The 13982-nt window shown below is 40.3% G+C and overlaps 1 protein-coding gene across 1 annotated transcript in view; it reads left to right on the top strand.

Moving 5' to 3' along the window:
- Window positions 1-13982, top strand: part of MDN1 (midasin AAA ATPase 1) — a 105380-nt gene that overhangs the window by 3844 nt on the left and 87554 nt on the right. The window contains exons 2-8 of the mRNA XM_062608389.1: window positions 4594-4820; window positions 5431-5655; window positions 7161-7268; window positions 7348-7540; window positions 9731-9943; window positions 11187-11318; window positions 12907-13010. Coding sequence (XP_062464373.1) covers window positions 4594-4820; window positions 5431-5655; window positions 7161-7268; window positions 7348-7540; window positions 9731-9943; window positions 11187-11318; window positions 12907-13010 — 1202 coding nt within the window. The remainder of the gene's footprint in view (window positions 1-4593; window positions 4821-5430; window positions 5656-7160; window positions 7269-7347; window positions 7541-9730; window positions 9944-11186; window positions 11319-12906; window positions 13011-13982) is intronic.

The following is a 13982-nucleotide window of genomic DNA, read 5'->3' as shown; positions in this document are numbered from 1 at the left end:
TTAACAAACCCTTTGACAGTATTCTTCTTTTCCACGGATTTTTAATTTAGACTCTGAAAGGCTTAGAAACCAAACAGACGGTTCCTTTGTAGTATGAGAATGTTGCCACTGTGATTTTTGAACAGTTTTATATGTCCTAAGAGTACTATGCACACTGATTAAAAATCTGCTTGCTCTCTGTCATGGGTTCAGCAGTAGCAGTCATTTTTCCCCTTCTTGGTAGCTGGTGCAGTGCAATGTTTTGACTTTCAGCTCGGGAACAGAGCTGATAACAAGCGATGTTTTGGTTTGGCCAAGGACTTTGTGAGCCTCATGCTCTGCCAGGGAGGAGGGGAAGCCAGGAGGAAGCAGAGACAGGACACCTGACCCAAACTGACCAAAGAGGTATTCCATACCACAGCACGTCATGCCCAGGATGTAACTGGGAGTGAGCCGGAAGGGCTGGGAGACTGCAGGGTTGGAGGAGGTATCGGTCAGAGCTTGGTCGGGCTGGGGGGGCGAGTTATTGGTCGGCTGGTGGTGAGATGATGTATTCTCTTCCCTTGTTATTTCCTTTATCATTATTATCATTGGTGGTAGCAGTAGTGATCTGTGTTATACCTTAGTTACTAAACTGTTCTTATCTCAACCCGTGGGAGTTGCATTCTTTTTGATTCTCCTCTCCGTCCCTCCGAGAGCAGGGGGAGGGCAGGAAAGGGGGGGGAAGTGAGCGAACGAGTTACCTGACTGGGTTTAAACCACGACAGTTCTTTTTGGCGCCCAACGTGGGGCACGAAGGGTTGAGATAACGACAGATCTGACTGGATTAATAGTCACTTGTCACAATGCTGATTTATTGGCTCTCAGAGTTGTTCTTGTTGATCTCACAGCTTCAGAATGTTGTAACTTACGTAGAGCCGGTATTTGCTGTGTTAGTGTTTATCAAGTATGGGGCCTGGGCTAAGGTTCTTGTCTCACTGTGCTTTATGGCAATGGCTTGTAATACGGGCGGGCTCCAGCAGCAGGGCGGGACGGACGTGGCCGTGGACTTGTACCTGGCCGTCCGGCTGCTCTTCACCGTCCTGGCCCTCACCCTACTCTCCATCTTCGTGAGGCTGCGGGGACCCGAGGGGGAGCGGCCCCGGGAGCCGGCGGCTGCTGAAGCGGCCCGGGAGAGCGGCCCCGGGGACCAAGCGGCGGCGGGAGCGGGGCCGGAGGCCGCGGGGGGACGGCTGCCGGTGGAGGAGGTCGGGGCGGTCGAGGAGCAGAAGGAGGCGGCTGCCGAGCAGCGGGAGAAGGCGGCGGAGGAGCCGAGCCCCGCGGAAGAGCCGAGCCTCGCGGAGGAGCCGAGCACCGCGGCGGAGCCGAGCCCTGCGGCCGAGCCCAGCCCCGCGACGGCCGATGGCATTTCCCGGAAGCCGCCCGCCGAGCCCCAGGAGGATGCAGGAGACCACGCAGCATTTCCCAGCAAGGCAGAGGAGGAAGAGCTGGACTCAGGAAAAGAGAAGCTGGCGGTGGGAGAGCCGGCAAGCACAGCGGCTACACCAGCCCCAGTGACAAGTACAGCAGCATCAGCTGAGAGTTCTGAAGGTTTTGAATGGCCTTTGAGTATCCTTGGGACCTGCCTGCTGATTGTGATGGGGATCAGCATGTTGGCACACACACAGACTGTGTTCTACCCACAACCATTTTGTCTGATCTCAAAAGTTAAGCAGAGTCAGGTTTGGGTCTTGTCTGGGGTCAGACGTGGATACAGGGGGACCAAGAGGTTTTCCCCAAGGCTGGACAGCCAGGAGTGGCAGGGGGTGTGTGACAGTATGGGCAAGTATCTAGTCCACTGGGCCCCTCCAGTGCTTTGGAAGCATCGGAGATGGAAGGCAGCTGTGTGGAGTCCCCAGCAACAAGCTGCAGAAACTGCTGAAGGGGACAGTAAATTATTTTGAGCCTGGTAGGCCCATGGCACTTCAGGCCATCAGAGCAGAGATGCAACATAGAGATGGACTCATGATCGAGGGGTGGACTTAGCAATGGACACTATTGCCCAGGTTATTCACGAGTGTGAACACTGCACACAGTCTTTCCTGCTCTGGAAGACTGGTACAAGAGATGGAGACTGACACCATGGACCAGATGGACTCAGCAGCTTTATAGGGACTGGTCCATGCACTAAGATAAGAGTGCACTGAGATAAGAGTGATGGTATATTGAAAATGTGGGATCTGAGCATGACGTGAATGGTATGGAATAAGGGGTGGATAATGTCATGGGTTCAGCAGTAGCAGTCATTTTTCCCCTTCTTGGTAGCTGGTGCAGTGCAATGTTTTGACTTTCAGCTCGGGAACAGAGCTGATAACAAGCGATGTTTTGGTTTGGCCAAGGACTTTGTGAGCCTCATGCTCTGCCAGGGAGGAGGGGAAGCCAGGAGGAAGCAGAGACAGGACACCTGACCCAAACTGACCAAAGAGGTATTCCATACCACAGCACGTCATGCCCAGGATGTAACTGGGAGTGAGCCGGAAGGGCTGGGAGACTGCAGGGTTGGAGGAGGTATCGGTCAGAGCTTGGTCGGGCTGGGGGGGCGAGTTATTGGTCGGCTGGTGGTGAGATGATGTATTCTCTTCCCTTGTTATTTCCTTTATCATTATTATCATTGGTGGTAGCAGTAGTGATCTGTGTTATACCTTAGTTACTAAACTGTTCTTATCTCAACCCGTGGGAGTTGCATTCTTTTTGATTCTCCTCTCCGTCCCTCCGAGAGCAGGGGGAGGGCAGGAAAGGGGGGGAAGTGAGCGAACGAGTTGCCTGACTGGGTTTAAACCACGACACTCTCTCAAAATTGATAATGGGGAGTGCAATTGTTGTACAGTAGTCACGTAACTACAGAATTTTACAGAGCCACATTATTTATTTTCTATTTTGTTTTTAACTGTTTATTTGATGTTAAAAGCTCTGGTTAATAAATTAAGCACCCCTGGTTGTGCCTTGTTTGGGTAGCCAGAGATGTAACCGATTTCAAATATATACTTTGTATATTTGTCAGTGGAGTTTGTCTCCAGTTCTTTTGAGCCATGCTGCCTTTCAGCAGCCTGTCATTCATGTTGCTACTCAAAATCTGATGCCCTGTTATGAACAGTATCTTGCTCTGTGATGAATGCAAACCTTCAGCTCCTTTAAAAAAAATATTTTTGATGCTGCTCTGGCATATGAGAGGAAGATAAGCTCGAGTTTGGTGAAAATAAACACAAAGTATGTAAGAAACTGCTTGCAGCTGATGGGATGGTTTTGATGTTTGTAGTGTATGGACTGCAGTTTCCCTTATTTCTTACGTGCTGTTAGGGAATGGATGTCTAGGAACTTGAGCAAGCACACATGTATTCTAGAAGGATGTTGACAGTGGTATAACCTGAGAAGGTCGCCATTTGAAAGGCAGTGTGTAGTACCTCTTCAGTCTATTTATCTTGTAACAATGAAACTGTTCCATCTGCAGGACCAGGAGCAAAAGTAACAAAAGTCTATGTGAAGCAGAAATGGGCTGCAAGTGTTGCTGAAATGAAAGCCTGCCTGAATCGTAGAATCTTTCTGTAGCAGTTTAGCAAGTGCTTGGTTTGTTTGGAAAGCCGCCTTACCTAGCTGTATTTATGACCTTGCTGAGAAAGACAAAATCTTCTTGGTAGGAAAAGGGTTCACTTGGCAAGGGAGAGGAGAGTGGGGCGTCAAAGTGAAGAGCAAAACCAACGTGGTGCAAATTCATAATCCCAATACAAATCAAGATAATTTATATGACATTATATGCTAAATATCACAAAGTGATCCAACTGATGCTTGGGTAAAAATATGAGCTCAAAACCCAGAGAAATTTAAGCATAAGACACAAGAAATGGGTTGTTGTTCTTTAGTAACACATTTAGGAATGTTGGGGGGGGATGTGAAGGAGTGGTTTTATGTGTGGGGGTTGTGTTTGGTCTTTTTTTAAGTTTGTTTTCCTAGGAGATGTGAATGTTTTCCATCTATTCTAAAGTACAATATTTTGGTTTGCACTAAAGGACCATTTTTATATAAGAGTAGGAAAAAAAAAATCTCAACTTCAAACTGCAGGTACATGCTGCTTGTTGTCAAGAGCATTTCTCTCTCTGATTGCTATCAGAAACAAAGCTGTGATCATGATTGATTTTTCAGAAAGAGATGGTGAACGTGATACAACTCACTTTTTAAAAATCTCAAATTCTCAAAGGTTTTATGGCTCTTGTGAGACCAAGCTGCTGAGACCATGGGAATTCTGTTAACAAAGATACATTAGTCGTTATAACATTTTCCCCATTTTTTTCTTCAGGTAATTTGCTTTATCTCTTAGCTGTAAAATACAGTTTAGGAATTTTGGACTTTATTGTAATTCTTATTTAGTGTGTCATTCTGCATGTTACTCATTCTGTTTCCCTATTTTTTCGTTATGGAGAGCTTTATCAAGTAAGTACTTCCACTGGGAATTTTGGGCTCCCTTCTGATTTCAGAAAGATTTGGTCTGTAAAATTCACTGTGGATTCGGCATGAATAATTCTGAAGTTAAAAGTCAAAATCATTGCCCGTTTAACCTGTTCTTACCTTCCATTCCCCTAGATTTGGACTCAGCAGGATCGGCAATTCATCCTTGATGCTTTAGCGCAGTTATTATTGGATAAAGAATGTACTCTATTGCTGGGCCGTCAAGTTCGGCCAATCTTGTTGGATTTGTTGGAAAGAAATGCAGAAGCCATTAAAGCTGGTGGCCAAATCAACCATGATCAACATGAAAGGCTGTGTGTAGCAATGAGCAAGCTGGTTGCTGACCACCCTGATGTTTTGCCGTGAGTAATGTAGTGTCCCGTTGTGCAGTGTTTGAACATAAGGAGCATGTGCCTGCCAGTGTTCACTGGTGAAGAGAGGTGGTGATATAGTTTGGATTGTCTCACATGACAAATGTGTTTTGAATTGAAATAATTATTTAGAAAACACAAGTCTTAAAGACAGCTTATTTAGATTAAATTGTGTTGTAAGATCTAACATGATTTTCATCTTAATGATCAAAAGCAGAGCAAAATATGTGAAAATTGTTCACAACCAAAATTTCTGCATTTAAGATTAGACCTGTGGGCCAGTAGAATACAAATTTACATAAGAAGGAATCAGTATTACTTTTTCAGAAAACAAGAGCAAAGTGATTTCAACAAAGGCAGGACACTTCCCCTTGACAATGAAGCAATGATTTTTTGTAAGGTAAAGTGTGTTGTCAGCTGGCTGCTGAAGTAGTTGTCTGTCCCAAGTGCAGACAAAGTCAAACATAGGCCTTAGTTCTCAGTATGCTGTCAATGGCAGTCTTGGGACCTCTGTTCTGACACTTTTATTAGTGGTTATTTTCCTTTCTTCTGGCTTAGATGTTTGTGTTCCATCTTTTTCTCTCTCTCTTTTTTTCTAAAGATTTGCTTTAAGATATTTTAAAACTACATCACCAGTTTTCCAAAGGCTTTTCCTGGAGAGCTCAGATGCAAACACAGTCCGATATGGGCGCAGACGAATGAAGTTACGGGACCTCATGGAGGCAGCCTATAGATTTTTACAGAAGGAGCAATCTGTTTTCCGAGAACTGTGGGACTGGAGTGTGTGTATTCCACTCCTAAGGAGTCATGACACTTTAGTCCGTTGGTAAGTTAATGCCCCCATATCTTTTCCATTGAAAAGATGTATCTCTATCTTAGATTGTCTTTAACAGTGTTCAAACGCAAGTAGAAAAATCTTCAAATAATACCAGAAAAATCTGTACTGATGATATCTGTACATGTGCTTCTTACCTGATGTTTTGAAAGCTGTAGCAATCTGTCACAGGGTGAAACTTGGGCTGGCTCTTAGTCATGCTTAAAGCTGTGGTCTGGAGAATTTTTTCAGGTAACTTTAGCTTACCCAATGGGAGATGATGAGTTCATCACTTCACCTCTACTGTAAGCCTTTGGGTATGCTGCATGCATTCTAGCATGTTATCCAAGAAAAAAGTAGACATTAATCTACTGTCACTTCAATTTACATTACAATAGTATATAATGCTATTTTGCACTGATACACTACTAGTGAGTTGTTTTTTTTTCTATTGCTTGTATATAGATGTCTTGGGTACTGTAAAGCTTGGTTTAAGCTAAGCTTTCTCATTGGCATTGTTGCAGACTTTGCATGTGGGTTTGATCAGATGTTTTATATTAAGTGTCTGCCTGCAGGGCTTCAACCTAGTCACGTGATCTACCTTATTTATGTTAGTAGTAGTATTGATAGTGCCTTATATTTATTTAAGAAAAGGTCTCTAATAGTCTTCATTAAAAAAAAAAAAACATAAATTCAGAATTATGTTTGTAACACACAATTTTGAAATAAGGTGTATAATTTAGGAAAGGCAGGGACTAGAGTGTTGTGAAATCTTATCAGTAATTTATGAGGCTCTTCAGGATGACATACACTTAGATAGTCTTAGAAAAAAAAATAGAATTTCTGATTCATTGACTGGAATGGGTTTATGTGGTGTTCAGCTTAATAATAGTAAGTGAATCAGTGGACTTTTAGATTTTGTCCTGAACCAACCTTCTTCTGACAGCTCCCACCACCACACCAACCTCATTGAAAGCTTTATTTCTTGGAAGGTAAAACCAGTGCTATGATAATGAAATTTTTATGATTTGTATTAAATGTTCTTTTGTTGCAACACAACTACAGTGGGAGTCGTTGGCTTCTTTTGGCACTGAGTCTTCAAGTCATTGTGTTAAGAGTTATTTTAGAAATAGCATGAAATAGAAAGCAATTTTGAAAGGAAGTGGTAGGAGGAGAATTAAAAAAATCAGGCAAAGAAAACTTCATTTTCATTGTCTGATATGTTAACCTCCATTTACTTGGGAAGATGCTCTCCTTTACTGTATTTCTATTGATCATTCAGTCTTTCAGAGACAGCTTAGCTAGTTGGTGTATAAATGATAAAGTATGCCATGATAGAATGGCTTTTCTCAGTTCTGTTTCTTTAATCGTAAAGAATGGTCACTAAAATAATTTCTACGAAGAAAGTTTTCTGCATTTTTTTCCAAACTTGATATTTTATTTTGCAATTGCCAGTTGTCAAACTCGATTTTTTAAGACTATGTTTTGACATGTTTTGTTCTAAATATAATTTTTAGGTATACTTCAAACTGTCTTGCTTTGGTTACATGCATGAATGATGAGCATAAATTATCTTTCCTGAAGAAGATATTCAGTCCCGAGGAGTTGATACATTTCAGACTAAAGTAAGAACTTTTAACATCTTGAACACTATTTGGTTTTGTTTGTGGCTTTCAATTGAGTTAATAAATATGGATTTCACAGGCTTCTAGAAGAATCTCAGCTGGGGAATGTGGAACAAGCCCTTGTTTTGGCCAATCCAGACTCCTCATTTTGGCAAAAGGAGAAAGAACTGCAATACACACAAGGACATATAGTGTCGGGCGACCTCTCTGCAAATGTAGTAGCTGTATGTGGTATTGTGCTGCCGAGGCTGCAGCATATTTCTGAAGAGCAGGTGTGTAACCCAGGCTTAAGTGTGTACCTTTTTATTTATTTATTTATTTATTTTTAAGAATCCCTAAATTTGGTGAACTGACTTTTGCCTTGCTTAAATGGTATTGAGATATTACAGGTAATGTGTGTATCTTTAGTTTTCCTGATGTGTGCTAGCACTGCATAATGTAGACACTGCAAAGAAGCTCTGTAGTGGAATGAAGCGTTGAAGAGGTAGAAGCGGTGTTAACTTTATCTTCGTGTAATGGTTCTTGCAAACAAACTACAGAAGATTATTCAGCCTTACATAGTATCTCCAATTCAAGTTAGGGTGATATTTGATAGCTGAGTAAAGCTAGGATCTGATATAGTTGCTTTTACCTGCAGGAAGTAAGTTTTTGTACTATACAGACATATTATAAACAGCCTTTCTCCAAACATATTCTTAGTTTTTCTCTGAAGCAAGGCTGCTACTTACTCATTTAGAAGGCAGAAAAAGGGGAAAGGAAGTAAGAGGTTACTTATAGAATCATAGAATAGTTAGGGTTGGAAAGGACCTTAAGATTATCTAGCTCCAACCCCCCTGCCATGGGCAGGGACACCTCACACTAAACCGTATCACCCAAGGCCTCGTCCAGCCTGGTCTTGAACACTGCCAGGGATGGAGCATTCACAGCCTCCCTGGGCAACCTATTCCAGTGCCTGACCACCCTAACAGGAAAGAATTTCCTCCTTATATCCAGTCTAAACGTCCCCTGTTACTTTTTCCACTTGAGTGAAGTGTAATGCAGAATGTAGTGCCTTACAGTTTTAGGAGCAAACAGTATTTTTGAGCAAACAAAATTTAACCTTTTTTCTCTTGAGATGCTGTTCATTTTGAGCTGCTTAGGTTCTTTGTAGCTGCAGCCAGTATTCTTTACTGGTTTTCTCATTTAGGTACAATTTTAGCTGAGCTGTTTAGTTTTGTGTCACTGATCTGCAAAGAAATGAATGAAGACTTCTTATGTCCAGAATTTTGGTAACAGCAGAAACAAGGAAAGAGGAATTTCTTCCTCAATTCCTTCTTCTACCCTCCCCCAAACTTCTGCAGTTGATTTTACTGTATTCTAGCTTTTTTATAGGATTTAAGGTGTGGTTTGAACTTCATTGCAGCAGGGGAAACTGTAGAGCTCTTTAATGAGATTCTTACTCCTGTGCCAGTGTCATAGCTGCTGCAGCTGTGCTGAACCTAGGCCATACTTTAAACTGCATTGCTGTGAAAGGATACTCTTTCCCTATAAGGGAGAAGAGAACTTCCAAAAAATGCATGCTTTTATTTTTTTTTAAATAACCACGCAGGTATTTCACTGATCTGGTATACACTGTAGTTCAAGTTATGCTGGAGAGGTTCCTGTTATAGCTGAGGAGGTCTGATGAAGAAGTAGGGGCAAAATGTGAGGAAAAGCAGGTACTCTTAAGAACTAGCATTGTTACCAGAGAAGTACATGAAACTGTACCTGAAAAGACCAAACTTAAATTCAAAATGGCTTTTTTGGTGTAGTATATACTCTTATTTTCCTTTCTCTGGGCATTTTGGCAGGAAAGCACTAATTTTTTGCCATATGCTGGTATATAGGTGACTGTAGAAGAGTCACAATATTTGGAGAGTATCTGTAACACTGATTAATTACCATTCAATAAATTACATTCATTGCATTTTGAAAAAAATAAAGATGTTACTGAATTTACCTCTTTTCTTTTTTCATGCTCTGAGTTTGATCTGCCTGTGCAGAAAGAAGTAAATATAACAGTTAGTATTCATACTTACATCATCTCATTCTAACTGCTGTTTGATTTGTCCTGTCATTTGGATCCGTTCTGATGATTTTATTTCACTTATATTGCAAATTGTATTTGATTGACATGTGTTATGATTGAATAGTTACTATGTCTGTACTGACAACTTAGTATGAACTCCCTTTGGGAACAAATTGTACATATACTTTATTAAGTATTTCACCTATAAAAGGTTTTCGATTAAATCTATTTTAATATCTGTCATTAAATACCACTTTAGAATCCTTTATTTTATTTGATATGTGTTGACAGATCTGAAGGCCAAAATTTTCAAGTTGTCATACTCACTTTTCCTAATTGTTCTGTGTTGTACAGCCTGTAAAAAAAAAAAAAGTAACAATTTTAGTGTAATAACTCAAATTTCATGTTTGAACAGGAAAGTGTCACCAGCCATTTTGTTTTGGTTGAATCTGCCTTCACGAATCTTCAAAACCTTGCTATTGCTGTAGCATATCAGACTCCTGTTCTATTAGAAGGACCAATAGGATGTGGCAAAACTTCTTTAATAGAATACTTAGCAGCTGTCACAGGAAGAGCAAAGCCTCCTCATATTTTGAAAGTCCAGCTTGGGGATCAGACTGATAGTAAGGTAACTGATGAAGTGGATGGTCAGATATAATCTTTACTTAAAGCATGGACTTACTTTCCTAAGAAAATAATGTTTAACTTTTTGCTCAAAGACCCCACAACCCCAATGCTAGAGTTGTTGTTCTTACTGTTGTAGAGAATAAATAAATATGAAGAACAGTCACAGTTAAGCTTCAGTAGGTTTAAAAAATTCTGTGCATAATTTTGCTGTATCTGTTTCATTCATGTTGTTTTATCAGAGTTTTTCTATGTGGAAGAGCCCTATTTTTTGTTATATATATATTATTAAAAAAAAATTGTCAGGGGAGAAGAGGATTCTAAAATTACTCAGTCTGGTGCCAAAGGCTTGTATGGACAATTCTATTTCAGTTCAACTGAGCTAATATTAGTTTACTCTGATTCCAATTTTTTTGTGGTAAAGCTGAGATGAAGTAAGGTCCTGTGATGTTGAAGACACTTGCACTTCCATAATGATGATCTAGTTCTACCTGTAGAAATAAAACCAGAGGTGAAGATAATTTCACATTCTTCTGGTTTTGCATATGTAATTTTTGAGCTAGAATTGATTTCTGTTGTTGGCTCAATTTAGTTTTTCAAAGTGGTTAGTACCTTCCAGTAGTGTCATCTGAAGTTTTTTATGAACATGCATAAACACCTTCTTGTGTAGAAGATCTGATTTCACCATCTCACAACTGTTCTCCACAAGAGTATTTTTTCATATATTAAGAAAAAGTGATAAAGTTCAAGGTACAAAATACATAACAGTGAAAGCATTAACTTACTTATTTATGGAATACTTAAATGTGGAGGTTAGAACTTAACAGAGAAACGGCACTTGACTGATTTTGTATCTGAGTAACTTGCTTTACAATTCCTCTTGCTAGCTTAGTCACAGATTTCTCAAAAATGTAAAATAAAGTTCAGTGCAATACAGCTTTGTATGTTGCACTGTTGATAGTTAATTATGGTGGCACAGGTGTTGTAAATTCACTATCAGTTACCTGGATCATTTTATTTACTGCGTTTCAGTTAGATTATTGTAGTTGTGGAGGGGTGAAACTTTTGTTTTTTTTCCACAATTAAAAATGTGTAATGCTGGGGACTGATTACCAGATGGATTTTTAGTAAAGTGGAGGCCGAGTAAGTGTTACATAACAAATTCAGTCATTTTTGTAAGTTTTCACTCTGAGTTTTTAGAAGATGCAATGAGCAGGTCTCTAATTTACTGATTGTTTCCATCATAGACACTCCTTGGCATGTATCGCTGTACAGATGTACCAGGAGAGTTTGTATGGCAGCCTGGAACCTTGACACAAGCTGTTACCAAAGGTCATTGGATACTTCTGGAGGACATTGATTATGCTCCTCTGGATGTGGTATGTAGGTTCATTTTGTTGTAAGGTACTGGTCTTAAGGCCCATACTAGCAGGTTTTGGAGTCTAATCACCCGGAGTTTTGCAGCTACATGCTGAAAATACTGCCCCTTTAAAAGGAATTAGAAAGAATTAACCTGTCTGTCTGCATTCACACATTAGTTTTTGTGATTGTTTTAGTGTAGTCATGGCACTGTCACTGATGCCAAATTTCACTATGAAAATTTGAGTTGACACTGATAATGAGCTATGTGCCTTTTGAATCATGTTTTAATATTTGAAAGCAAATGTGGCCCAAAACACCACAGAATATTGTCACTTTATTAGGGTGGTTCTGTTAATAAGTTGTGGGTTTTTTAGTGTTTTGTTATGTGGGAGGTTTTTTTTTGTTTTGCCTTATTTTTTTTTTTTTTTATTATGCATTTCTCACCACTGGCTTGGATATTAAAAATGCATTGTTACATTAAGCAGTATAAGTTTTAACATATTTCCTGTATACAGTTCCGGAATGACTAGCTGGACGGTCATCCTTCCCTTTTCAAGTAATGGCCGCTACAAGCATGTCTTCAGCAAGAACAATGCCATAGAGATGTTCTGCTGTATAGGCCTGATGGACATTCTGCAGATAGTTGTTTTCTTTCATATCTGTTAAAACATCCTTTGTGTGGCTAAATAACCTGACAGCTTGTTTATTGGGTTTTAGTCTTCTGAAATACAGGGAATTTATAAGAAAGCCAAGAAATACTGCTTGTATATAGTAGACAGTTTTTCACTGCCAGAGGGTCATGCACGTCTTTGCTTTTGTGGACTCGGCTCATTGCACTCATCATAAGCATACCCTGAGTAGCATCCTGCATTCATCTCCCCCTTTCTTCAGGTCATCCCTGCATGCATCCAGTCTTCTTTCTCCATATCACAGCCTCCATGCTTGCCTCCCTCTGTGCTGAGGGGTCATTGTGGTCTTACTTCCCATTTTGTCCTTCCAACATTGTTACTGTGCTTCTGTATGGAAGGGTAGATTGTTTAGATACAAAATTTTCCTGGGGGTAGCAGGGTATGCACTGAAAAGTTTTGATGATTGAGAATGACATCTTTGAGATGCAGGTCATCTTTGTTTGGGCAGATAAAGAAAATAAGGATTCTGAAACAGAAGTGTTTAGTAATTCATTTGACAATTCAAAATAAATAGTTTTGATCTAGACTTGCAGTGTAGAGCCCATCATTTCCATTCTCCTCATTAAATTTGGATACGGAAGAAAGATACATGGGGCTTTGGGCCACTTGGTCTAGTGGAAGGTGTCCCTGTCCGTGGGGATTGGAACTAGTTGATTTTTAAGGTCCCTTCCACCCAAATGATTCTATGATTCAATGAAGATAGGCAAACATTACACTTGTGACTTCCACTGCTGGGGACTCTGCAGTTCTTGTTAGCATCACTTGGAAGTGCAATCTGTGAGAACTATAGTTACTGACAATGTAGTAATGCTCAGCAGAAATGTTCTAGCAGCTCAAGTGTGAAACGAGCATGGATGGGTGTGCTGTCTGTTCCAGTTTGACAAAAAAAAATTGTTTTATCTATTCTCTTCTCCAGATCTCTGTGCTGATTCCTCTTTTGGAAAAAAAAGAGTTGCTGATTCCTGGTCGTGGTGACTGTTTAAAAGTAGCATCGGGATTCCAGTTTTTTGCGACCAGGAGGTAGGCTTGTAAAACTAAATGAGGTTAAGAGTATGGATATCCGCTTTTTAAATCAAAACCGGGAACCGTGAGGTGCTTGGGCAGGAGTATTTTAGCAATTTCCTTTAACAAGGAGTAGAAGCCATAGAAATTGTGAAGGGGAATTTTTTCACTTGCAAAACCAGCCCATCACCAAAACAAAATGTCACTCTTGGGAATAACACTGTGAAAAAGGTTATATGATTGATATTCACAAGTTGTCTTGGCTTGCTGGTTTTAACAGCACCTGTGTAAAATATTTCTTAGTTTTGCTGATCTGGGGGTAGTTGGTAGTCTGACTACTGAATGATTATTTTTGGGGGATTTGGTTGTGGTTTGAGTTTGGGGTTTTTTTTCCTTTTACGTCCTTTACCTCCTTGAAAAGCTGTATACATGTATTCCTTGAAGATATTTTTTTAATTCTGTTTTCTAAACAGAAAAAGATTTAAGGTATTCTCCCTGATGGTTTCACTGTGTAGTGGCCTATGCCTCAGATGTCAAAATGTCATATTGTATCAAGATTAAAGGCTAGGATATCTGGAAGGGGAATGGTTACATAGTTTTCACATAGTTTGTAGTTTACTTCAAAGGCTGTAACAGATTTTCCTGCTTTTGTCTTCTTTCCATAAATTTGTTCTTTTCTTTGGTTTATCTGATCAATTTTTTTTTTATTTTTTTCTTTTTTTTCTCTGGGGTTGAGTCTTTTTGGATTCAGCTTTCTTTTGGTTTCCTCAACTCCTAATTTTTCTTCTTCTGTATATTTGGTTGTTATGGTTTAACCGCAGCTGGCAACTAAGGCTCACACAGCTGCTCACTCACTCCTCCCTGGTGGGATGGGGGAGAGAATCAGAAGAGTGAGAAAACTCGTGGGTTGATATAAAGACAATTTAACAGGTAAATTAAAACAAGGAATTTGCTTACTTCCCATGGGCAGGCAGGTGTTCTGCCATCTCC

The sequence above is a fragment of the Pezoporus occidentalis genome, unplaced genomic scaffold (genome assembly GCF_034315485.1).
Source record: "Pezoporus occidentalis ecotype Australia unplaced genomic scaffold, CSIRO_AGI_Poc_V1 ctg13, whole genome shotgun sequence".
NCBI classification, from domain to species: domain Eukaryota; kingdom Metazoa; phylum Chordata; class Aves; order Psittaciformes; family Psittacidae; genus Pezoporus; species Pezoporus occidentalis.
This window is presented reverse-complemented; position numbering and strand designations above follow the sequence as displayed.